The sequence below is a fragment of the Wyeomyia smithii genome, chromosome 1 (assembly GCF_029784165.1).
Source record: "Wyeomyia smithii strain HCP4-BCI-WySm-NY-G18 chromosome 1, ASM2978416v1, whole genome shotgun sequence".
NCBI lineage: Eukaryota > Metazoa > Arthropoda > Insecta > Diptera > Culicidae > Wyeomyia > Wyeomyia smithii.
The window spans coordinates 165,287,840-165,315,539 of NC_073694.1; the positions used below are offsets into that span (position 1 = coordinate 165,287,840).

Consider the following 27,700-nt stretch of genomic DNA (forward strand, 5'->3'; position numbering starts at 1 on the left):
GTAGAATATCAGATATCTGTGTAATATCTGTATTATACTAAATGTCTGTATAAAATCTGTAGGCTTATGCGTGTCTGTATCGCAACACAGAAAGTCTGTATAATACAGATTTGTCTGTATATCTGGCATCTCTGGTTCCCAAGGATACATGGTACTTTTTTTCAGGTTCTCTACGTTAGTTTCTTGCACCCGTCTCGTATCTTGGTGGCGCTGTTATCACAAAAAATGCACTGTCAGAAGAAAGTCATGATTGACTTGTCATTCACTTCAAAGAATCTTTCAGTAGCCCGTATAGTCAGCAGTGTAATTTGTAGTAGATTTAAGATATTAAAATAGTTTCTGAATTCGACTTGTTCATCATAAATAGGTAACTCACGGTTTGTCATTTTTTTTCCAGTTTACGATAATCCGTTAAACTACATTTAGCTTAGAATGTCGGAAACAGTTGAAACTGTTACTTTTGGACAACCACAACGACTATCCGAAGACAGCGAAACCGGCGATGAACATGAAGTCCCGGATAGTGGACCAGTAGCGCCAGTTGCTGAGTTCACTGAACCAGGTCAGTCGAAGTTGGGCAAGCGATCGCTTAGTGCCGACAGTGATGATGACGAGCCGGAGGCGAAAAGAGCGGCGGGCGAACACACCACGGTGGTCGCAACTCACTACAACCAAATCGAAGAACGGGGACTGGCCGAGCGAAACCGTTCGAGAATTTTTTATATGCGAAATTTCAACAATTGGGTAAAAAGTATTTTAATCAACAAATACCTGGCTATGGTAAAGGGAAAAGCCTCGCTGGGAACCCCACTTCGGGTAATGGATATGTGCTGTGGAAAAGGAGGAGACCTGCTGAAATGGCTTAAAGGTAACATTACCCATTTAATCTGCACCGATATAGCCGAAATTAGCGTAAAGCAGTGCGAAGAGCGATACAAGAAGATGACACCGATGAATGATGGTAAGCTTTTCACGGCGGAGTTTATTACTGCCGATGCTACATTGCAGCAGCTAAGAACGAAGTTCAAAGACCCTTCACTGAAATTGCATCTGGTCAGCTGCCAGTTCGCGTTTCACTACAGCTTCGAATCGCTCAAGCAAGCGGAACGGATGATGAAAAATGCGGCCGAGTGTTTACAGGAAGGAGGCTATTTCATCGGTACTATTCCGGATGCGAACGAAATTATGAAGCGGCAGCGGGCGGCTGGAAGCGATTGCTTCGGCAATGATGTCTACAAGATTACACTTTTATGCGATACTGAAACACCGCCACTTTTTGGTGCCAAGTACAACTTCCAGCTGGATGGTGTCGTGGATTGTCCGGAGTTTTTGGTTCACTTTCCGACGCTGGAGAAACTGGCCCGCAAGCTGGGCCTTCGACTAGTGGAGAAAAAGCGGTTTGACGAGTGCTACGAGGAATCCATCGGATCTTGGCAACCGCTTATCGAAAAAATGCAGGCGCTGGAAACATTTCCCAGCCACTCGCACTATGATCGCGAGCGGCAGCAGAACCAGCCGGAACAGTATGCTCATGTTCAGCAGTTTTACGATCGGAATGGTCGCTGCAAGCTGGGAACGCTGTCCCTGCAAGAGTGGGAGGCTAGCAGTGAGTTCTCCTTCTATAAACTTTGATTAGACCCTGAATAATCTAATGTTGCGCTTTGTTCGTTTCAGCGTTGTATTTGTTTTTCGCTTTTCAAAAAATGAAAACTCAATGGGACGCCAAAGGAAATGCAGTGTATTCCTAAAGAACTGATGTAAGGTATTTAAGCTTCAGGCAGCGTTTGTATATCGTAAGTTGTTCCTGATCGTGGAAACCATTTTTTAAAATTGCTTCTTTGTGACAATTTCGAACTTTATCTTTTATTGCTTGAGTTTTGTTGTCGCTTTTCCGAGAGCAGTACGAAATAATTGATCAATATTTATGACGCCCTAGAGAATATAATCGCTAAGGTAGGCAAAGGATATTGGGTGGTTATGGAGTTTTTTTACGCCGAGTCCAGAAAAAAAGGTTCTGCTTTCACCATAAATGAAAACTTGAACGTTGCAACAATAACTAACAGTTTATTCCATTAAGTGATGCTTGGATCGCTGCAAAGCGTGATTGAAACGATCCACTGGGTGCGTTTGATTGAGGTCACAAATAAGCGAGAAATATCCTCTACGGTCAACAGTAATAAATTGAACAATTTGAAACACTACCACGTTCCGCCGCGGCTCAACTAAACATTGGGACTCTTCTGTAGAATTTCGGCGAGCACCACGAGAGCGAAGGAAGTGATTAAATACACGGCGCCGGGTATGGAACAGCGTACTGAGTAGTCTGGATCTGGGGGGAAGACTTTTGTATGGATGAAAAATTAAACAAAGAATATTATTTTACCATGCTCTTCCATGCTAAATTTGGTAAGATCCGTTCCCGCCACAGAATCAAAGCTAAGACAGCGGGCCACCGCCATTTTCCATTTGCGAAATTTCCTATCACGTTCTGTAGAAGTACGAAAAAACTTAACAAGTTGATTTGGTGATTCTTAAAGAGTACTCACGACTAGAGTTAAGTGTCGGCCCGTAATGGTCAACCGGAGGAATGCACGTGGTTCGAAAATCTTCCAATGTCAGTATTCCACTGGCAAGGCCGGCGGCAAGCATCGTACCCAGGCAGACTGGTGTGGACGTTTGCGGTCGCTCGATACCAACCCCACACAGATCGGCAAGCATCTGCATGAGGAACGGTTTCTCGCTAAGCTCTCCACCAGCAACCAACCGCTTCACGGTTGGCCATGTCCGACAGTCCTTCGAAAGGGATTCCAGAATTTCGCGCAGCTGAAAACAAATGGCTTCGTACGCTGAAAACAAAATCTGCTGAGCAGTGCTTTGCAGTGTCAAACCGAAAAGCATTCCACGAGCTCGGTATCGCCAATAAGGAGCGTAATATCCGCTGAAAGCAGGCACCAAAATCACTCCGTAGTTTGAATTACTCGTATCCCCTGCATATGCACTTAGGGAATGGCTCGAACAGATTGATGAAATGAGGGCAGACGGATTTGTTGAATCACCGAGAAAGCTCTGCGCGAGAGAACCGTTTTGACTCGAAAGCTGAAGGTTCTTGTGCAACCATGCCACGGAATCACCGGCATGTGGTATTGCACCTTCCAGTGCGTAAAATGCATCCACTGTCGGACCGAGCTTGTAAGCGACCGTCGATAGAAGTCTATTATTAGAATCAATGATCTCTTGAGCAGTGTTGAACATAAGGAATCCACCATCGTCTAGATTACAGGTGAGTTGTCCTGCACTGAGGCAGATCTGACCTAGCAGAGCTGCCTGCTGATCGCCAATGCACTAGAAAAATGCTCATTAATTTTTTTTAGTAAAAAACCAATTCATTTTTAAAACTTACACTAGCAATCGGAATGCCACTCAGGGATCCCTCACTGATATAGCCAAAAATTTCCGAACAGCTTCGTATCTCAGGCAGTATCGTTAGGGGAATTTTAAAAAAATGGCACAATCTCTGATCCCACTGTAGGGTTTCCAAATTCATCAGCATCGTTCTGGAAGCATTCGTCACATCGGTAACATGAATACCGCCGTTCGCTCCACCCGTCAGGTTCCAAATCACCCAACTATCGAGCGTACCAAACATTAAGTCCTGACTCTCCGCCCCCTCTACATTGTCAAGCATCCAACGAATTTTTACTGCGCTGAAACAGTTGGCCAGTGGTAACCCGCAGACCTCCTTCAGAAAGTTCACCTTTCCTTTCACTCGCGCCAGAAGGCCGGCTACAATGTCCGAGGTCCGCGTATCGCACCAGCTGATTGCATTACATAACGGTTGTCCATCGTCCCGTCGCCAGAGGACGCAGGTCTCACGCTGATTGCACACTCCCACTGCAACAATATCGCTTGGATCGATATCCAGCAGCAACAGATTCTGCACAGCCCGTTCTCCACAGAGCTTGGCCGATTGCCAAATCTGCAGTGGATCGAATTCGACCCAGCCGGACTGAGGAGAGAGTGATTCCAACGGTTCTTCATGGCAGGTTAGCACTTCCGCATTTTTCGCTGCGTAGATCTGCAATTTAGTTTTGCTTGAAGTTATAATATCTCTTTGTTTTCACTATCATATTACTCACCAGAAATTTGCAACTCGAGTGGCCAACGTATAGGACCCCGATCAGAGAGCCAAACTTGCTACGGGTTGATAAACCGTTCATTTTTCTATCTCTAGTTTAGTATACCTTGTGCTACGGGATCTTGCCGGACGAATCCGGTCGGTCATTGCTACTCTACGGTGCAGTTAAAACTTTATTTTTCGGTTTCTATTAAGCAACTACAAACTGTTTTTGAACTTTTTCATTGTCTTCTATCGATTTTGCCTCAAAGCTTACTGATTGTTTTTGTTTTGTTGTGCTGTCGCTGTCATAGTGCACTGTGTTTATGACAGTATAACAGTTTGAACGGGATTACAAATTGGAAAGGACGCAATACAGTCTCTACACGGAAAACGAAAAGTACCCATTTTTGTGTCGATTTCACTCAACGGAGTCATTCCGTGCAGGAAGCCAATTGGGTTTAGCTATACAGCCGAAATTCGTTGGTTGGAACACGACTGCCACCCAACTAGTGAATCGTGTTCGTTAGTTGGATGAACTGACAACTGGGCAAATTTTTCAAAGGGGAGCGCCGATTGTTTGTTTTCTTCCTGCTTTGAAACGATTTCCTAATTTGATTGCGGTAAAACTATGTCGAAGAAAATGAACTTTGCTCATTTGTCTTACTGCTGTAGTAAATATTTTATGTATTTGGTCAATACTTTTTCATACAAAAAATCCAACGAGAAGCAAAACGATAAAGCGCAAGTACATCACTCTACTTCTTGCCTAAAAAATGGAGGATCGCTACGCTGTATATTTCCGGTGAAGGCGTTGAAGAAATAAAAGAACAAACAACCGAACAATAAACCTTTAAATTACCCACAAAATGTACAAAATGTATAAATGTATAACATGTACTTTGCGAATTACGCGATTGATTATGCCAGAGATTATCTGCATGAAGTGTCCAGTTAATAGCGCTGAGAAACAAACTTATCAATGCTGAATGGATTAAGCTTAATAACTAAACATGTTTACAATTTTTTTACAATAAATAATAAAATTTTATTTTAGTAATATTTTTTTCACTTTACGGACTCCTGAAAAGCATTTGAATGACGTTGAATTCTGACATTAGAGTGCTTTTTAGTTGGGTCAGCGAACACCCAACTAACGAACCCCAACGAGCGAATCATCACTGTATCAGTTTTTTATGTCATCTGAAAGAACTGCATTTCTTGTCCTTAGCTTTTAATATCACGATTAAAAACTGCTCGAAATCGCTACAATGACAGTTCGCCCAGATATCAACTCCCCAGTAACAAAACTGGTTTTATAAAGTTTTAAAGCGCTGTTCTGGCTGTATTAAGCGCTATAAAACTTTGATAAAACTAATATTGTTACTAGGGCTGTCATTGTAGCGATTTAGAGCGAATTTTTATTCTTCATTTAAAAAGCGAAGAATGATGACACAAAGTTTTAAAAAATCACGTTTTGCTCACAAAATTACACACTTTTACCTAATGTCCGTGAGTAGTTAAACAACCCAATTTTGAGTAGTTGTCGAATAAGTTTGATAAACAATCCTCTTTGACCAAAATTTTTGGTATTTTTAGTACCACATACATACCCGCATAATCAAAAACTATTGCTGAAGCGGTAAGGATTTTAACTGTACTTAATGAAGTATGGTAACTGTTCGTGATAATGTCTTTCATCAGTTATTACTGTACTAAACTGAATGACTTGAACTATTTCTATTCAGTATCCCCAAATAGGATAGTGATCACTGTTTGTCCACCACACCTTCAACGGTTGAAGCTCCATCGAACAACGAAGAGATATCTTCCAATAAACGCTGTAGTCGCAGGTGTTTGTCAAACTATAATGAAAGGTAATCAAATTGGTCACAAATCTTTCGGCTTTAGTATTTATACAATCCTTTTTTCTATCCAGTATCTCCGAGCAAAACGATGTTGAAGTCCACATTGCACGACGACGAATGCAAAACAGCGCCCCTCGCAGCCTGGAAGAATACAAATATGACCAGTCACAAAAAGAAATGTGCAAGATGGCTGGCAAGTGATGATATCTGCAGCTGAAAAACAAAAACATGATTTTGCAAAAAATAAAGAAATCGCCACTAACAATCTTTATACTCAAAACAATATCACGACTATTCCACGAACGAGTATCAGAATATAAATCAGTATATATATACCATTCATGAAATGATACCTGAACAACTGGAAACTACTGTAAAATAACATATTTATACTATTTGAAGAATAGTTTTAGTACAAAATTTTGGATTATTAGTTTACCATATTGTGTATGATATCGAAAAAAAATATGTTCGGAAAAATCGCTGTTTTTGAATGGTAACCATACCTAACGCCAAGTTCACCAAATGGTTTTTTCTCAGTTTACTATAAACTAGATGGTCAAAACTGAAGCTGATATGGTATGTAAATGGTTATGTGACTGTTTTATAAATAATTAAGATACTATATACTATATAAGATACTATAAAAAAACCGTCTCACTTTAAATCACTTTCACGGTGGCACCCTGTAGGCAAATGAAACTCGCAAATTTGTGTGCTTTAAATTGTGAATTGCTTCTGATGAATGTTGGTAGCAAGACATGCAGAATTGTCATATCCATAATTTGAATGCATCGAAAGATGCCGTAATTTTTTTGAATTAGTTGTTTATAAACAAACATGGTCTCTGACAATTTTTTTTTTCAGAATGCTTGATTGTGCTTCTGACATACCGTAATGTTTTTATACATCATGGTACTGTTCAAAGGCAAACCAAGACTTCGCCTAATATTAAAACAAACATCGTTGATGCCATCTGTTTTTGTTTATGTTTATGTTGGCGAAATTGTTTACCTTTAGTCAGCTCGGCAAACTTTGCAGCTGGAAAAGTTTGAAAAGTCGATAAATCTGTGCTGTAGTATGCCGCAGGCATACGCGGGGTATTTTTGCGTGGTTCTGGATGATTATGGTTTTGATGTGGTATTTATGTATCTTTGAAAACCTCATGCCAAAGCTGTTGAAGACCAGAACAATAGGGAGTAGAATATCACAGAAACTTTTGTAAGGTTTTCAGTGGTATCCAGACATTCTGCTTTACAAAAGTTTGAGGTTGAAAAAAAAAACAGAACATTTTTACTGTCAAAATTGATATCATAGTTCGAAGCCTTGCTAAGAAGAGCGAGAGACAAATTTGCCACTGTCGCTAACAAGGCATTGGTTTTTAAAATATCGAAGAGCTATACCATAATTTAACTATGTTTTTCATTGTAAATACATCAATTTTACACTAAATATCATTGTCCAGAACAATAAAAAACATCGTTTTTGTCATTTTTACCATGAAAAAGGGGGGTCGTTATGTATCTTAACAGCATTTTTTCAGGCATTTTTCCCATACAATTAGAAGTCACAGTGAACATTAAAAACATTTGTTCGTCGTTGTTTCAATTTTCCTTATTTGTGGTAACTTGGATCAGTTTCAATTTGGAATAGTTTTGAACCTTTTTTGAATTAAAAATGTTAAATAATGCTTTGATAACATGTTTAGAGACGCTTCCCGGATTGAAATCACGTTCTCCTTGACTGCTCTTACTGCGGAGGATAGTCCTGTCCTTGCACCTAGCCGCAGTATGTACTACGAATCATTTTTATGCCATATGTAATTTTACCTTTCGATGATAAAAAACGTAAACGTTGGTCGCGAATTGTGCCAGAAGTATTTTATAAGTCAGCAATCGTTGTAAAATGTTTGTGTTCAGAAAACGTATGTTGATCATATATGCAAGGCCTTTCCAACAACGGAAGTATCAATAGGCCAGCTCTAACCTCTTACGTTATATGCTCTAGCCAAGACAACATCCTGGTGTACTGGACTTTCTTAACAAATATAAATTAATTCCTAACTGTAAACGAATAAATTTGACTAAATTTTTTTCTAGTTGATTGAGAAAATTAAATAACGGATTTGGAAAACATGTCAATGAATACGAAGTGTTCAATATTCGACTAGTATAAAGTGCTTTTTAGGCACTTACTGAGAGTAAGAAATATAACGGTCAAATTAATTTTAAAATTTGGTCATCAAAACAATAAAAAATTTCAACCTATGCAATATTATTCAGACCTCGAATGACACAAGACTAAGATGTTATACTCTAATTTAGCAAAAGTAATCACGGAGCAGTTTTATTTCAACTATTCATGAGAAGGGTAAAACTGATCAATGTTACCCCGCTGATTAAAGTTTTACGGTACAAGTAAACGGAAACAAACTAAATTACGAGTATCGAGAAAATTTTGTTGTGAGGCTACAACAAATACACAAATAGTACAGAATTGAAAAATCATCCGCCATACCTATCCAAACATTTTGATATTTGATCGAGCGTTACAGAATATTGGATTTCTACAACGAAAACTTAAGGGGTAATATCTACCAAAAAAAATTTTTTTCTTGTCATTTTTTTTAATGGCTTGAATCATGCTAAAACTATCCTAGAATCAAAATCTACATCGCCCAAGTACTGATCTAAACTCAAAATTCATTTAAATCAATAACTTTTATGCTCCAATATAACATTTTTCGTTTATTTTGACGATGCTCGTTTATGTTTCTAATTTGAGGCTTTGTAAACTAGTAGAAGTTGCCTATGATCGATCTCGTGTTTGAAATTTGAAGTATAGAGGTCGCTGCATCAAGTTTCGACGGTTACAGCGTCTCTACAGCACGTGTTTACTCACAATTTCCATTTGTTTAGTACGTGTACGTTCTTTGTTTGAGTTTTTTGATACTTTTTAACTGTGAGTTATCCTCAAAAGTACTTAAATATGAGTGACAAGTTTGAGTTTTGCGTGAGATCGGACGCCAACCGCGTCAAAGTCGCTGAGCATCGCATGTCTGATATCGCAAAAGAGGTTAGGCGCAGCCTTACATCAGATAACAAAAAGGAAGAAGAAGAAAATGAAGCCCAGGAATGACAACTTTACGGCGCAGAGATAGCTGACTGAAGGTAAAGAATTATTAGGGGCTTTATTATTGCGATTCTTAATATTTATAGCATTTGGAAACTTTAAACGCGTTTTTCTCAAAACCATGTTTTCTAAATTGGCGAGCAGTAGAACTGAAAAAGTTTACATCCGGTTGACTTGAAATTTTAACTGTAGCTTCTTCATTAGATTATCTAGTGAAGTACACACGATTTTGGCGATTGATTAACAACAACAAAAGTTATAAAAAATTAAAGTCGATTTTTTTTGTCGAAAAAGAACTTTTTTTTCAAACCGTTGCCATTTTGCGAAGAAACATTCTAAAAATATAATCATGTGTACTTTACTAGCGACACTTATGTAGATAATGAAAAAACTTTTGTTTTGTTTATGGGTGGAGTTGGGCACGACTTCTACTGCTCGCCGCGGAACAACTTAAAAAAAGCGGTTTACGGCAATTGCTGCACAGTCACCATTTTGTAAAAAAAGCAGCAATAATTTTTTCTATTCTCCAAGAGTTGCTTAATCCAACGATATATTGTTTATATATCTTACATCTCAAATGTCCTTTCATGAAAAAGCCTTGTTTTTTGAACTTTTGGTAGATATTACCCCTTAAAACAGGGCCGAAATGATGCCTCCTTGGGTTGTTTAACTTTATAAGGCTCTCTGATTTTTATATATCAGCTGAAAGAGTGTAATTTTCTGAGTAAATCGTTGGTGTTAAAATAAATTATATCGTTGTCCTACGATTTTTAAATGAAGAATAATGAAGAATATAATTCTAAAATCTTTTGAACGACAGTTGGTACACGGGCGCTAGCGTTTTTATAGGGAGCCTATACACCAGAGATAGCGTTTGATACAGCCAAAACAGGGCTATAAAACTTTGATAAAACCAGTTTTGTCCCTTGAGTAAGGCAACTGTCAACATCAAAACGGATAACGGCAATGCAGAGGATCTGTATAATGATCGCCCGTTTTGATGTTGGCGGTTTCCTTAACGGTGAGTGCCTTGTCATTTCTCTAATATAAAGATTCACTTCATTTTTATTAAGCAAATTCTTCTTCAGCGTTACGTAATTTTTATGGGAGTTAAAAGTTGGCGTTACGGTTCATTACATATGGAGGGTGGGGGTCTGAAACTGTTTTTTTTGCGTTACGTAATTAAAGGATGTCGTCTTACAAAAAAATTCTTTTTTTCCTTGTACTGTTTGACAGTCAATGACAGCTCATCCTGGTTCATTTTGACACTTCCACAGCGTCGTATCCGTTTCTCCCTCCCAGGTCACTACTATTTACTACATTCCTGCCCCTGCTGTAGCTACTACTGCTGCAATAGACCTTTTTACGTACGAATGTGTTACTGCAACTAGTTGAGGAAAATATTTACGAATAGCTGTTTTGTTTGTAATGCTATGTTATTAGCAGCTGGACAAATATTCAGTTGAACACTCATTATATGTTTTAAATTGGTTTCTGAATAAATTTTTTCATTCGTAATCAGAAATCGGAAGAAGCTGCTAAACATAATCGATCAAAAATGATAAAAAGTGATAAAAGTTGAAGCAACGAGATGCGAAGATTTACAGTTTGGAGGAAACAAAAGCAACTTTACACGGCACAGTGGTCGGAAAAGGTAATATGACGAACTTAATTCATTTGTGCTTAAACGGTTGATGTTAGCCAAAGACAATGTTCATAAGAATTGTTCACAAAAATATAACGACTATGCTGATAAGAAAATTTTTTGATCATGGCCTACTATCATAAAAATAAAAAATCTAACTTTTGATACAGCGAAGATACATGAATAGTTTCTTTAGCAAAGTTGTAGAACTTTTCAAAATATGAAACTTTGTAGAAGATATTAAATTTCTATGACGTCTATTTACTGAAATACAAAGCATTTTCGCTGTCAACCTCCTCAAATTTAGTGTTTCTAGCATAGCTTTTTAAATATTGAGATCGAAGTAAACCACGAACGCGAACGGACGCAATTTTTCGCTGTTTCACAATTTGCTCGTTGAATATACTTAAATTTATTGTTCTCGGATAGTGTTTCATAAATGTAATCGTAAACTGAATCAAATCAAAGGTAAAGTTGCTAGTCGAGCAAAAATTAGCCCGGAAATTGTGAATTCAGACTTCAAGTGACTAATAAGCAACTAACTGTGACAATTCTGGTCTATCAGCACCAGGAAAGAGGAAGAAAATTGTGTATGTTATGTAATGGTGTCGAGTTTAGTGCGCTGGACAAGGGTGCTTTTTGGTGCGGCCTCAATTTCAGCTGCAGCCAGGAGCCAGCTCAATTCAAGTGTTTGTTAGAAGTTGAGATCGGTTGTGAAACTTCCGCCTAATCAACCACAGTGTCGGTTAAATATTGTGTGAGAAAAAGTAAGGACAGGCAACAGCCTAAACTTATTCCCAATCTGATCCGGATGACATAGGTGAGAGCGTTCCTTTTATATTTTATTATATTTTTCTTTAAATGCTGGAGGATTCGATCAATGGGATAGTGAACAAGCAGTCTATTCGTGTTCGCGTGCATTTAATATTTAGAAGTAGCCATTTTGGGATAAAATTCATGGAGTCGAAACTAAACCACGGTTAGAAGTAGAGTTTGAATACCCGGCTTCACGCGTATTGTTCTACACAAAATAGCGTTAGTGATAGAGACCCCCATTGGATCATAATTTGTTAACAGTGACTAAACAAAATAGCTAAAGTTGTTTTGGTAAACATGCACATGGATTATAAGAGTTTGAAATGTAAGTTTTGCTACTAACCAGAATCGATGCCTACTATTTTTCGATTTTTCTAGCTTTTCAATAGTCGTTTTGAATATTATTTTATAATTATGGCTAGTTTGGCGTTTTGTTCGCAAATTTGAGACTACGTTTTGGCAAATATGTGTACCTGCATTTTTCAAATTATTAGGGCTTTGGATGCATGGAATTTCGCCAATTTTTGTATTTGAAAGGCGACTCTTGCGTAGACAAACAAAAGAAAATCGACGTGAAACGCCACGTCCATACGCGTCCACATCGGTAGAAAGGAATAGAGCGGTCGTGCATGATGCTTCGGTTCTGCCTTAAAGTCAGGAAATCGCTTTTTAAGAACAGACGAATGTCGTTAGTCGACCTGCTAAGCAGAAAGCCATATCTCCGGGTGACCGAATATCTACCGTTATAATTTTCGATATAAAGAGGGTCCTTCACGAAGAAACGATAGAAGTGGCGAGACGTTAACGTGGACTCAACTCCAGTAGTTTTCGTAAAATCGTGTAGTCAGCTGAGATAAATCAATGGGAGATACGTTTCGGTAGTTGTATAAGGACTTCATAAACAGATGTCCGAATGTCACGTCGATACCTTCCATGAGTTCGTGTTTTCTACAGATAGATTATCAACGCGATGTAGTTTTCGGTATAACCTCTTGGAGGAAACAATAGAAGTGTCGAGACGTTAACGTGGATAGAACTTTCGTAGCTCTCGTAACATTGTGTAGTCGACTGAGATACACCAATGGGAGACTCTCTTCGGTAGTTGCATGATGGTTTGTTGAGGGAATGTTCGAATATTTTAGTCTGTATTAATTTAATCGCAGTTCCGGTATTCTCGCGTGCCCTTTTTTCGGTGGTTTATCAAACAGAACGAGTTCGAATCGCGTAATAATTTTCGCGGAGGTTAATATGAACTTGTAGGCGCGATATTTGCTATGAATCCGGTACCCGAATTCAGCGCATCGTTTACCAAAACGAAATCTGCTGCAAACCCTACCCTTTTCTTCAACATCCCAGTGATTTCTCGTGGAAGTGCAGAGGTGTTCTCGGCTTCCAATAAAGCGAGTATCACGTCAACATATTCCCATACAGACTCCTTCTTTGACCTGCATTCGGATGCGGCCGGCGCTGGTATTGCCTAACATAAAGATAAGATCACCAGTTTTTACACATTGAGGATGAATGTTAGTCCCAAACATCACCCATTGGTTCTCTGTGTAATTACAGCTGATCTGGCAATGACGGAGTAGCAACCGCGGGCGGTCAATCATGCTCATGCTCATGCTCATGCTCATAGCTTTTTAAATATTGTTTTTTCAAGAACATAATGTTCTAGACAAATATGACCAACATAAAAACACAGGTTTCTTTTGAAGACAACATGTTTGCTACAATCGTTCTATACTGAGCTAGAGCGTTTTTTCATTAAATTATTTCCCAGATTTAAATGCGTATAGGGGAGAAAGAGGCAAACCGGTGCACATCATCAAATACTTTTTTTAAAGCTTAGACCTTGTACTATAAGCTAGTTGAACTTTGATACTTGACAATTCATAAATGAATGAGTAGAGTGATGTTTTAGGTATGTATGTTTCTGGAGTTTTCTATACAAAAATGCACAAACGAACGATGATTTGTGAATTTATGAAACAGATGACTCGCAATACTTTCCAAATTAGTGAGAACACTTCTTAGGTATATTTAGTTGTTGATAGGTGCATCCTTTATGGATCCATCAGTCATTCGACGTGATTAAAATGAACACATAACATATGAACTGTTGCTGGCAAGTGAAATCAAGGATATATGGAAACCAACAATTGATCTACATGCAATTCAACGTTGCGCTACAATACTACAGTACATTTTATCTGGCCGGGAAATTAACGCATCAAAATTCAACCACTATTGTTTGGAAACTGCTCGTTTGTTGGTGTCCATATATCCTTGGTTTTATTTACCATAAAATATTATTTCAAGGTGCGGACATTATTAACCATTTCAATATTCCATCAGGCCAATTATCTGAAGAAGCGCGAGAGTCACTGAACAAAGTGATAAAAAGGTTCAGGCTAAATCACACACGAAAAATTTCACGAACTGTTACTAACGGTGATCTTATACGTCGTCTATTGGTTCCTTAAGATCCAGTAATTGCCGGCTTGCGGGTTAAACCGCAAAAGAAGCATCAAGAATTTTCAAAAGATGCTAAGCTTATATTAATTTTCACAGAGAGTGAAAACGAGACAGATAAAGATGAAATAAATAGGGTAAGAAACGGCTTAAGCAGCGGTGCCTATTCAAATCAGTCGAAATAAACGGGCCTCGATCTCCTGAATTTTGATCAATATAGACAATTTGAATGATGGAAACGAAAACTTTGATTGATTCTTACTAATACATAAAATTCCGTTCAACACGGAAAAAACTTTGAAAAAACTCAAACGAAAAATATTGCAGCTATTCAGGCGCTATTCGGGTGCTGAAATAAATCCCCTGCGAAACAGATGCAAAGTGCTTAAAAGGTTCGGGGTGATTGGAATAGGTCCCTCGATAGGGAACTTCAATTGATCATTGTTAAAGTTTGCTAAATCGGTTTTAGAATCAGAAAACAAGTGCTGACAGAGAAAAGGATAGAGAACAAATCGATATGTTCGTATTTCACCTTACAGATTTCAAGTATTTCGTCTCAATACACAGGCGGCTCCTAAAGCTGCTTAAAATATGTTCCCTACCCTAATTAACAATAAACATTGCTGTTATGTGTTCATTTTACTCACCTTGAATGACTGATGGATGCACCTATCAACAACTAAATATACCTTAGAAGTGTTCTCACTAATTTTGAAAGTATTGCGAGTAATCTGTTTCATAAATTGACAAATCATCGTTCGTCAATCAGGTAGTTTGTGCATTTTCGTATAGAAAACTCCAGAAACATACATACCTAGAACATCATTCTACTCATTCATTTATGAATTGTCAAGTATCAAAGTTCAACTAGCTTATAGTACAAGGTCTAAGCTTTAAAAAAAGTATTTGATGATGTGCACCGGTTTGCCTCTTTCTCCCCTATACGCATTTAAATCTAGGAAATAATTTAATGAAAAAACGCTCTAGCTCAGTATAGAACGATTGTAGCAACATGTTGTCTTCGAAAGAAACCTGTGTTTTTATGTTGGTCATATTTGTCTAGAACATTACTAATGTTTAAATTATTATGTTCTTGAAAAAACAATATTTAAAAAGTTATGCTAGAAAAACTAAATTTGAGGAGGTTGACAGCGAAAATGCTTTGTATTTCAGTAAATAGACGTCATAGAAATTTAATATCTTCTACAAAGTTTCATATTTTGAAAAGTTCTACAACTTTGCTAAAGAAACTATTCATGTATCTTCGCTGTATCAAAAGTTAGATTTTTTATTTTTATGATGATAGGCCATGATCAAAAAATTTTCTTTTCAACATATTCGTTATATTTTTGTGAACAATTCTTATGAACATTGTCTTTGACTAACATCAACCGTTTAAGCACAAAAGAATTAAGTTCGTCATATTGCCTTTTCCGACCACTGTGCACGGGTTTACACGTTTACTAGTGTGCGTAGGAGAAAAGTCACTTATCTCTATACCAATGAAAAGAGCAGTGTGAGCATATTTTGTTGTGACAGAAGTATTTTACTGTCAGCCTATCGGGAGGTAAAATGTGAAAATTTTTCATAAAAAAACCTAAATTAATCCACCTAGCGGTCAGACCCAGCCTTTCTCATTCAAACTTTTAATTGTGAAAATAGATTTACATGAACGCTTCAATCCAATAAATGTATATTCACTCTTTAGGTTCTAAAATATTGATGTTGTAATCTATACATATAAAAATGTAGTCCGGTCTGTTTGATCCATATAGGCTCGAAAACTACCGAACCGATCGACGTGAAAATTTGTATGTAGGGGTTTTTGGTCACGATAAAGGTTCCTATGATAGTTTGAGAACCCTCCCTCTTCTGGAAAGGAGAGGTCCAATACAAATGGAACATACATTTCTGCACAACTCAAGAACAAACCAAGCAAATGAAACCGAATTTGGTATGTGGATGTTTTAAAGGGTAATAAATATGTCCATAATGGTTCGACGCCCCTCCCTCTTATGGAAGCACATGTTTCTGCACAAATTTCTGCACATCTCGCGAACTAATCAACTAAATGAAACCATATTTGGCAGGTGATTTTTTTTAGTGGTAAAAAATATGTTCCATAATCGACCTCAGGCAACATTTTGGATTGTAAGATGGCAACTTCCGGTTTCTGGAAAACAGCCAAAAATGGACGATTTCCACCCAATATAATAATATCCGATTAAAGAAAGATACACAGGAGCTAAATTCGACCACAGATACCATTTTGAAATCTAAGATGGCGACTTCCGGTTTCGAAAAAACAGCGGCAAACGACCAAATACCACCCAATATGGATATTTTCGGAATCGTAATGATGCACTGGAGCCACAAATCGTCTTCAGATACCATTATGAATTGTAGGATGGCATATTGTGGTTTCTGGAAAACAGCCAAAAATGGCCGATTTCCGTCTAACATGAGTATCTCCGGATCTAGAATGATACACAGCAGCTAAAATCGACCAAAGACCCCATTTTGGATTCTAGGTTGGCGACTTCCGGTTCCTGGGAAACAGCGGAAAATTATCGAATTACACCCAATATGGGTGTTTCTTCAACCAGAATGACGCTCAGAGGCCAGAAATTATCATAAATACCATTTTGAAATCCAAGATGGCGACTTCCGGTTTGTGAAAAACAGCCTAAAATAACCAAATACCATCCAATATGACTTTCTCTGGAACCAGAATGATGCAATGAGCTAACAATTGACCGCAGGCACCATTTTGAATCGCTAAATGGAAACTTATGGGAAACAGTCGAAAATGACCAAATAATACTCAACATGGATATTTTCGTAATCAAGATGATGCATAGGAGCAATTCTCGCTGAAACCGTCCCACTGGTGACATAAGGTCTTTCAAAAAGGATATTTTATGTCTAAATGATTGAAAGTAGTGAAAAAATGAGAAAACCACTTTGGTTAGTTCATGTTGATGGACCCCTCGGGCACAAATCGGTTGAACGGTTTTTACAAAAATTGATTTTTGAGCAATTCGTGACGTTTTTATTGATTTATTTCTCTTGAATTTGTCATTGAACCCCCTGCAACCAACACATCGTTTTCAAGAGGAATGATAGAACTTTCATTTGAAATAGAAAAAAATTGGCCGCCATCTTGGATCTCGCCGTCATCTTGGATTTCATCATAAAAACGTGTTTTTGAGCAAGTTTGCAACCACCGATTCTAAATTTGACATCACCATTGTAAAGCTGAGAAAAAATGCTTTAAGATACATTCAAAACATTAGGTGAGCATTGAGTTTACCTTGTCATTCTGGTCACTTTTCAAAATCGACCTTCAAACAGTTCAACGCATGACGCGCGTCCAATATCAAATCAACGCAATATACTGAGCCTGTGGTGTGCGTATGATGTGGACAGTCAGTATTCCTAGTTCATAGGTAGTAAGTGCACCCACGCATCGTAATTTTTGAATAGCCTTCAACCAGTTGGCTGAATTTCGTTAGGTAGCAAACGTACCTTTTCGTCGATAAGAATTTGCTAGGGATCAAAAAAGTGACGATTCTACTCTTACTTTATTTACGCTGGCATACGCAAATCTTCTCCAGATTACTCGGGGTATACTTGATTCATACTATACCTTGGTACACCATACCTAAGTTTGTTGATAGTAGTTTAATGCCTGAAAACAACAGTATATAACGCAGATCAACTTGAACTGTCCTACAGTACGGTCGCATTTTACCAACAGCTCGAGGCTAAGTCTTAGACTACCGAGAGATATTAAAATTTTGTTTTTCGCTTTCAACAGGCAATCTTTTTAAAAGAATACCTGTTGAAAGGCAAAGTAATAAATTTGTTTTTAAAGTTAACGAGTGTTTAGTGAATTAATTTGGTTTGAGATATTTCTACTCAAATTCTATAGTGAAGTGAAAGTGTAGTGAAGTTGTCCAGTTATGCCTGGAAAAAATAAAAAAGCTCGCTTTGATGCGGCATCAAGGAAACGTGAGGCATCTCCTCCAAGTGACACTGAAATTTCGACTAACAGGTATGATATTCTTTCTTCTGTTGGGGATCTAGAATTCCAAACTTCTCATAAAGCCGTTATGAAGAAGGTTAAAGTTCCACCAATTGTGGTATTTGTAGCAAACTTTAAAGCATTTCGATCAGAACTTTCATCATTTCTATCGAATGTGAAAGTTAATTTTCAAATTGGTCGCCAAGGCGAAATTCGTATTTTGGCCGAATCTTTTGATGGCCATAAACATCTTTTACAGCATTTGACTGAAAAGATGTATAAATTTTTGATGCCAAAAACGAGAGACCGTTTAAGGCTGTGTTGAAAGGTCTCTCAAATGATCAAAATATTGATGAAATCAAAGATTGTTTGTCAGAATCACTTGGTTCTGCCCCCAACCAAGTAATTTTGATGAAACGAAAGGTAAATGCCAAAATTTTTCAAACTGGAATACACCAGGAAAATTACTTAGTACATTTTGATCGTACCAAAGTACATAATTTAAAATGTTTAGAAAAAGCACGTGTTTTATTCAACGTGCGAATAAAGTGGGAAAATTTCAAGAGACATGGAGGAATTCATAATCTTACGCAATGTCGGAATTGTCAAGCCTATGGTCATGGAACTCGAAACTGCCATATGGCTGCAAAATGTATGATTTGTGGTGACACTAGTCACACGAAAGATATCTGCCCCGTGAAAGAGATCACTAATAGTTTCAAATGTGTAAATTGTGGGGGAAATCACAAATCTAATTTCTTTAATTGTCCTGTAAGGTCAAAAATTATTGCTTCTAGACAACGTAGGAATTCTAAACAACCTGTTGTCAATGTGGGTAATCAAAAGACTTCAGTACTGTTCAGGAATCACCAGCACTTTCATTAGCAGGTGTGTCTGTAGGTAATAATTTAAATTCAGATAACAAATTTCAGAAAAATAATCCTGTTCAGGCAACACCAGGCTGTTCATATGCCAGTGTCCTTTCAGGTAATATTTCAAATTCAAACAGTAACAAACCATTCGTGTTTGGTGCTGAAAAGTCAGCCAGTATTGATTTAGGTAATCCAACTCCCGAAAAGATTGAATACCTACAACAATCCATGCCGCAGCTAATGTTCGTTTTGTTGAACTGTAACTCGATGTACGAGGCTGTTCAAGAAGGTATAAAATTTACAACTAATATTGTTATGAAATTGAAATTCAGCAATGATTTTAAATAATGCTGTAAATTTTCTAAATTGGAATGCTCGCTCTTTAAAAGCGAAAGAGGATGAATTTTTCAATTTTTTAATAGTCCACGATGTGCATATTGCAGTTGTGACTGAAACGCTTTTAAAGCCAAATATTAAACTAAAAAAGAACCCAAATTTTATAGTTCATAGGTTTGATAGAATTGATGTTGCCGGTGGTGGAGTTGCAATAGTTATCCACCGTCGAATAAAACATCGTGTTTTACCCCATCTTTAAACCAAAGTTATCGAGAGTTTGGGAATTGAAATTGAAACAAGTATTGGCATTTTATTTATAGCCGCAGTGTATTTGCCTGTTCAATGCACTGGTGAGCGAAAAAATTATTTTAAGGGAGAGTTGCGAAAACTCACAAGAAATAAATCTAAATTTTTAATCATCGGTGATTTCAATGCGAAACATCGATCTTGGAATAATGCTCAAAGCAATTCCAATGGAAAAAATATTGTTTAATGATTGCTCGGCTGGATTTTATTCAGTTTTATTTCCAAATGGTCCTACATGTTATTCTTCTATTAGGAATCCATCTACAATTGATTTGGTACTAACAAATCAAAGTCATTCATGCAGTGATTTATTAACTCATGCTGACTTTGATTCTGATCATCTTCCCATAACATTTTCTATTTCCCATGAAACTGTTTTAAATCTCACTAGATCTGTGTTAAATTATCACAAGACTAATTGGGATAGATATCGTTCTACGATCGAGGAAAATTTGAATGATGATATTATTTTACAAAATAGTGCTGACATTGACAGAGCACCAGAAAATTTTAGCAGCTTAATACTCAATGCCCGGAATTTATCAGTTCCTAAGGCAAGAGTGAAATTCAATGCACCAATTATTGACAGTGAACTTCAACTTCTTATACGTTTGAAGAACATACGGAGACGTCATTACCAAAGATCTCGTGATCCTGCTTTGAAAATTATTTTTCAAGAATTACAAAAGGAAATTAAACATAGATTCACTCTCTTGCGAAATGAGAATTTCATGAGAGAAGTTGAACAACTAAAACCTTATTCAAAACCTTTCTGGAAGCTTTCGAAGGTTCTTAAGAAACCCTCGAAGCCCATTCCAGTCCTTAAAGATGGTGATTGCATTTTTCTAACGAATGAACAAAAATCTCAAAAACTTGCTCAGCAGTTTGAGAGTGTTCATAACTCCAATTTGAACGTAGTAAGTCCTATTGAAAAAGAAGTAAACCAAAAGTATGTTCAGATGACCACCCAAGAATTTCTTTCCGAAGAGGTATTGGAGACAAACTTGAATGAGGTGCGAACCATTCTCAAAAAATTTAAAAACATGAAAGCACCAGGAGATGATGGGATTTTCTATATCCTCATCAAAAGACTTCCCGAAAACTCTTTAAATTTCTTGGTAAAAATTTTTAACAGATGCTTTGCACTAGCACATTTTCTTACGAAGTGGAAAAATGCCAAAGTCACTCCAATTTTAAAACCCGAAAAGAATCCAGCTGAGGCATCAAGTTATCGACCAATTAGTTTACTTTCCTCTATTAGCAAACTTTTTGAAAGAATAATTCTTAATAGAATGATAACACATATTAATGAGAACTCAATTTTTGCAAATGAGCAGTTTGATTTTCGCCATGGGCATTCCACTACTCATCAGTTACTTAGAGTAACAAATATGATTCGAACTAATAAATCTGAAGGCTATTCGACTGGAGCTGCTCTTCTAGATATAGAAAAGGCATTCGACAGTGTTTGGCATAAAGGTTTAATAGCTAAAATGTCAAATTTCAGTTTTCCGCTTTACCTCACAAGAATGATACAAAGTTATTTAACTGACCGCACTCTTCAGGTTAACTATCTAAATGGTAAATCTAATAGATTGCCTGTTAGAGCTGGTGTGCCTCAGGGGAGTATCTTGGGCCCAATCTTATATAACATTTTTACTTCTGACCTTCCTGATTTACCACCAGGTTGTGAGAAATCTCTGTTTTGTGACGATACAAGCATTTCCGCAAAAGGAAAAAGCCTTCGTGTTATATGCAGTCGGCTTCAAAAAAGTTTAGATATATTTTCTTCATACTTACAAAAATGGAAGATTTCCCCTAATGCTTCAAAAACACAGTTAATTATTTTTCCTCATAAGCCAAGAGTTTCATTTCTCAAACCCACCCATAACCACGTTATTAAGATGAACGGTGTGGTCTTAAATTGGTCTGATCAAGTTAAATACTTAGGGCTAATTTATGATAAGAATCTTACTTTCAAGGAGCACATTGAAAATATCCAGTCAAAGTGCAATAAGTATATCAAATGTTTATATCCTCTTATCAACAGGAATTCTAGACTTTGTCTCAAGAATGAACTGTTAATTTACTAACAAATATTTAGACCAACAATTTTATATGTAGTTCCCATCTGGACAAGTTGTTGTGCAACCAGGAAGAAGACACTTCAAAGGATTCAGAATAAACTTTTGAAAATGATTTTGAAGCGTCCTCCCTGGCTTAGCACGAACGAGCTACATAGGCACACTAATGTATAAACATTAGAAAATATGTCAAGCCAAATTATCAACAAATTCCGACAAAAATCGTTGCAATCCTCAATTGCAACGATTAGCTCACTTGATAGTCAGTAAGATAGTTTTAAGTTTATTTTAAGTTTATTTTAGGTTTTGTTTTATTCCTTTTTTTCTCCTTGACAAGTAGGTTAAATAATTTTCCTACAATTACATTAACTTAACTGCGAAAGCTAATAACATTCAATAATACTAAAAAGCGTACAAATATATATAATAGTGTTGAAATGTCACCATTTGTGGCAGAACACACAATACTAATTCTGAATAGATATTTTAGTACATAAATAAATCATTACAAACTCCTCCCTATAGAAAAAAAAACAGTATATAACAGTAGCAAAAACAACATCTAACATTAATTGGTTTAATTACTAAACACGCGAAAACTGTCTTCCGTACAGGGAACCAAACTTTGTTCTAGCAAAAATATCGTAGAGAAGTTTGATCACGAATTACGTTACACTCAAGGAGGAGCGAGGGAGTGAAGAAATAAACAATGTGAATGCAGCGAAAAGGGGTCAAAGATACGATTTTTTGCTTTACGTTATTTGTGAACAGACCCAAAGTCACACAGGCATTGGGCCATCTACATTCCACGTGGACAACTTTGGGGAGGGGGGTCTGTGTGATGTCCACGGTCAATACAATATTTTGAGAATTTATATGAGTAGTTGCGGCGGAGGGAAAAGGGGGGGGTAACGAAATCCTTGAAAAACTGTCCACGTGGAACATTGATGGCCCCTAAAATACACTACACACAGACACACACCACAGGCTCAGCATGATTTGATATTGGCCGCGCGTCATGCGTTGAACTGTTTGAAGGTCGATTTTGAAAAGTGACCAGAAGGACAAGGTAAACTCAATGCTCACCTAATGTTTTGAATGTATCTCAAAGCATTTTTTCTTAGCTTTCCAATGGTGATGTTAAATTTAAAATCGATGGTTGCGAACTTGCTCAAAAACAAGTTCTTCTGATGAAATCCAAGATGGCGGCGAAATCCAAGATGGCGGCCAATTTTTTTCTACTTCAAATGAAAGCTGTATCATTTCTCTTGAAAACGATGTGTTGGTTGCAGGGGGTTCAATGACAAATTTGAAAGAAATAAATCAATTAAAAGATCAAGAATTGCTCAAAAATCAATTTTTGAAAAAACCGTTTAACCGATTTTAACCTGAGGGGTCCATCAATATGAACTAACTAAAGTGGTTTTCTAATTTTTTCGCTACTTTCAATCATTTAGACATAAAATATCCTTTTTGAAAGACCTCATGTCACCAGTGGGACGGTTTCAGCGAGAATTGCTCATAGAAAACAAACATTGACCTTTGACACCATTTTGAATTTAAAGACGACCACTGTTAGTTTCTGGGAAACAACCAAAATAACTAAATACCTCTCAATATCCCAATATAAATATTTCCGGTGTCAGATTGATGCCAGAAAATTTGCTGAAAATGACCGAATACCACCCAATATGAATATATTCAGAATTAGGGCGATGTACAGAAGCCAAAAGTCGAGGATGTTGTCATTTCGATAAAACCAATCATTTCAAACGATTTGTCTTTTGATTTTGATCATATCCTATGACCGATTTGTCGTGCATTTGCAGACTTTAAACACATCGCAAGGAATCAATGAATTTGGAACGTTCAAATAGTACAAAACCACATTTGAATTATGTGGAGACCACATATATCAATCAAAGCAGGTATAGTTTTAAATAGCCTTTGAAATTCTTTTCTTCCCATAACTTTTGAGCCATATATCAAATTGTTATGAAGTTTGTTATTTGTAAGTTTGAGAGATGACTCGTTCGTATGACACTAGTTATGTTCAAATAAGTCATGTAATCTTTGAGATAATAGACTTTCGTTGTTTTATTAACAATTTAATACATAACGGTTGCTTAAGTTCGATTATAATCAAATGAAATGGGAACGTGTAGGGCAGCCAAATTTTGAAACCACGTGTTCAATCATAACTCATCAGTTAACCCTTTACTAGGCCGCTAATCTGATAATTATATTGATCAAATTGGTTGTGTAGTTTCTGAGATAATGAAGTTTCGTTATTTTCACATTTTGGTACTTTACAGACGAAGCTACAGTCCGATTACAGTAAAATTCAATAGGGTGTTACGAGGCAGCTAGACTTATTAGATGACACTAATTTTGTGAAAATCGGGTCAGCCATCTCTGAGAAAAGTGAGTGAGTCCAAGTAGTCTTCGGAATATGTTCCTTTTCATAGCTGGATTTCACATTTTTAAACATAACAGGCAAAGTAATAGTCCGATTGCAAAACAAATCAATAAGGTCTTATGGGGCAACTAGACCTTCCATTTGACACTGATTTTATGGAAATCGGTTCAGCCATCTCTGAGAAACATGAGTGAGATTAAGTAGTCTTCAAAACACGTTTCTTGTCATAACTTCTGAACCACAAATTCAATCTTTATGAAAGTCAAAATTTAAGGGTATTCCAGATAGCCCGTTCATTTGAAATCAATTTTGTTCAAATCGGTTGTGTAGTTTTCGAGATAATGATGTTTCATGATTTCTACATTTTGATACATAACCTCTAAACTAAAAATCCAATTACAATGAAATTTAATAGGGTCTTATGGGACAACGAGACCTTTCATTTGCAATTAATTTCATGAAAATCGGTCCAGCCATCTCTGAGAAAAGAGAGTGAGAATAAAAATCTGCACATACACCCACACATACACACACACATACAGAAAATGCTCAGCTCGTCGAGCTGAGTCGAGTGATATATGCCATTCGGCCCTTTGGAGCACTTTTATACTTTCGGTTTTGCAAGTGATTGCTATACCTTTCTAGGAGAAAGGCAAAAAGGAAGGAAGTGTTCTGAGAAATCTAAGGTCTTACGAAGAAATTCGCATTCAACCGATGTTGTACGTACATTATGTGTACTTGATGTATACGTTTCAGGCAATACCATTTATTATAAAAGCAGCATGATTTATTTATCTATTAAATACAAATAAGCTGGTGTCTGTATAACGGCGTTTCACTCGAAGTAGAATCAACGGATTTGAATGATTCTTTTTGTGTTTGTTTTGTCTTCATCTTTGACGAGTTAATAGGCCATAAAAATAACAATAATCAACTGATAAAGTTAGAGAAAAATTGAAGTATATTTTCGGTTTTTCCCGCCTTTTACTTCAAGAACAACGTCTTTAGATTACTATGATTGTAGGCTATGACCGGTAGACAAGTTGTTGTAGCGTCGTTATTGAGGCGTCGTAGTTGAGTAAACAAGCACCTGTTATTGATTCACGTATTAGGTGATATTCGCTTTCGCTGCCTACTACACCTTTTCTATGCAAAAGAGCTATAGCGTGGTAGCAACAAATTCGACAAGCATATGAATACTCTCAACGTGGCTTCGATTTCATTCAAGGGCATATGCTTGATAATACACTAAATCTAATTTCTGGCTTATTTGAGTAAAGTTGCAAATAATCGTTTTATTTATCTATTAAATGAAAAGATAGAACAAGAATAACACTACATGTGCGATGATTTAATTTTCCATTGCTCGGATTCAATCAATCTGTTCAATTTTCTCTAAAATGCACACTGACTTAGATCATTGACATTTGCTCATGCTGCAATGATTCTGTTGGAAGGTGAAATGAACGTGTAGTTTTTGCTTCTCAAAAAACATTGATTTCTGTTCATGTTTCGTTTCATAGGCACTATTGCATTCCTTAAAATCTCTGGATTTACAATTAATTGTTAATTGTTGAATTGAAAACTATAATGTTGCGAAGTGTCAATTGCACTGAGCTTAGGCAGCAGATCTGCCTCAAAAAACAAATGAAATATTAATGTCGTTGAAGCGAAAATTTCGAAGCTCCGTGTATCCATATATTACCTACCAATTTACCATTTAATTTCAAACGTCTGTATGTACCTTCGCGCTCCGCAGTTGCGTGATATTTGATAATGCCCGAAGCCCTGATAACTGGTAGCATTAAACCTCAAACATGCATATTCTCGCATAAACGCATAAGTTTTATGTCACATGGTCCTGTGAAAAACAATTGGTATCATGTATTTTTGAAAAAAAAAAAGATACCCGAAAAATGGTTGTCCATTAGATTTTGCGAGAATTTTTGTTCAGGACAAAACCAAATTGTCACAATAACGAAAATCAACTGGAAAAGTTATAAAACGTTAAAAATCAACCCTTGATATTTCCCGCCCTTCGTTGCAAGAATTGCAAGATTACTGTGAAACTGGGTTACGCGAGGTAGTCAACAAATTACAGATTCTGAGAGGTTTTCTGTGCGTTTTAGTGAGTAACGATTTTTTGTTGCGTTTGATCGGAAAAGTTCGAAACAAGTTTTCATCACCGGGGCGTACTTAAACAATAGCCTTCATTTTTTTTTTATATTTTATGGGATAGTTCTTGCGATTTTCGTATTGGTTTCTGTTGATTCCACTTAAATTCAACGTCGGTTTCTGTGAATTTGTGCTGTGACTGTTTTTCAAGAAAGAAGAAGACACTGTCGGTACGTAATAAACATAACAGATTAAAAATAATAATATGTTTTTGCAAGAATTCTGAGGAATATTCATGCTGGTTTAAGTTGGTTTCGATTAATTTTCTTCCACATGTACTGTCAAATGTCAAATACTCAACATGCCGTTGCACTAAAATTAAATTCGTTGTTTCTGTTGCAGTTTTGCGAGTTAAGACACGAGTAGTAGCACACAGGTCAATAAAAGTGGCAGGCTTTGCAACACTGAAGATAGAATATTACAAAGTCAGGAAACATACGAGTCCCGAAGGGAAGTTGATCGGTTAAGAACAAGACTAGCTCGAAATGCGCCGACGTTCGACACCCCATATATCTCAGAATCTTCGGTTACACACTTAGTTTCCATAGTCTTTAAACGAGTCTTGAACATAAGAAAAACAAAGTATAGTAACTTAAACACTCAATTGAGAGAAAAATACTCATCAAATATTTTCAAATACTACTACTTTATAGGTGAAAAATGAAATACAAGGTGAAATTTACCACCGAACAGTTGCATTGCTGCCACTACCCGATGGCAAATGCCCTTGAAGCGACAATTCTGACAGGAAACTACAAAGGAGAAGTCGTAATAATCCCGCGTATCCCGATTACTCCTGCCGATTTGCCGTTTAATTTTAAATGTCTGCAATTTCCCGTCCGACCGGCATTCGCGATGACTATTGATAAAACCCAAGGAAAGTCACTGAAAATTTGTGGCATAAACTCCGAGTATTCATGCTTCTCACATGGACAGCTCTATGTCGCATGTTCACGTGACCCTGACCCCGACATTGTGGAATATATAGAATTTAGTGGCTAGGACCGCCTTGACCACTTTCACATGTTCCGTATATTACGAATTTTAAGCTTGAAATATTTAGAACTCTGAAGCTTTTTATAAAATCTGTTCCTGTGAGATTGGCCAGGCAGAAGGGTATTACCGTGCTGGATCGAAATCCGTACACCTAAGCACATGATAATCTTCGACGGTCAATATAAAATCAAGAAATCACATATTGCTTTAAATTGACATATTTACTTATAGGTCTACTTATATTTTATCACTATTTTCCAGCAAAATGATTGAAATCACTCCGAAACTTGAAAAAATCATGTTTAAATAGAACATGTTTTGTATCGAAATCCGTACACAGTTTTTTGTCTGAATCAAAACCCGTACACTTTTAAATCGAAATCCGCACACACGCGATATAGACTGGATCAAAGTCCATACAACAATAAATCATACTCC

At 37.0% G+C, this 27,700-nt stretch overlaps 3 protein-coding genes across 5 annotated transcripts in view; 1 reads left to right on the forward strand and 2 right to left on the reverse strand.

The window, feature by feature from the left end:
* Window positions 1-227: 227 nt before the first annotated feature.
* LOC129719049 (mRNA cap guanine-N7 methyltransferase) lies at window positions 228-1,965 on the forward strand. Of its 3 annotated transcripts, none has more exons than XM_055670406.1 (3): window positions 228-367; window positions 427-1,606; window positions 1,675-1,965. In XM_055670406.1, the coding sequence occupies exons 2-3, from the start codon at window positions 433-435 to the stop codon at window positions 1,746-1,748; spliced, it is 1,248 nt and encodes a 415-aa protein (XP_055526381.1). In that variant the 5' UTR covers window positions 228-367; window positions 427-432; the 3' UTR covers window positions 1,749-1,965. The 3 variants fall into 3 exon arrangements, with proteins under 3 accessions (XP_055526381.1, XP_055526382.1, XP_055526383.1); XM_055670407.1 differs by having other exon boundaries at window positions 245-303; window positions 398-1,606; XM_055670408.1 differs by having other exon boundaries at window positions 281-310; window positions 398-1,606.
* Window positions 1,966-2,044: 79 nt separating this feature from the next.
* On the reverse strand, window positions 2,045-4,448 carry LOC129719047 (glycerol kinase). Its single transcript, XM_055670404.1, has 5 exons — window positions 4,137-4,448; window positions 3,401-4,075; window positions 2,547-3,342; window positions 2,384-2,488; window positions 2,045-2,329 (listed from the first exon to the last, which is right to left on the reverse strand). The coding sequence occupies exons 1-5, from the start codon at window positions 4,215-4,217 to the stop codon at window positions 2,223-2,225; spliced, it is 1,764 nt and encodes a 587-aa protein (XP_055526379.1). The 5' UTR covers window positions 4,218-4,448; the 3' UTR covers window positions 2,045-2,222.
* Window positions 4,449-4,881: 433 nt separating this feature from the next.
* The window catches only part of LOC129719050 (uncharacterized), a 219,523-nt gene continuing 196,704 nt past the window's right edge, over window positions 4,882-27,700 (reverse strand). Inside the window, exon 6 of the mRNA XM_055670411.1 lies at window positions 4,882-6,195. The gene's annotated coding sequence lies outside the window, so the exon portion shown is untranslated. The remainder of the gene's footprint in view (window positions 6,196-27,700) is intronic.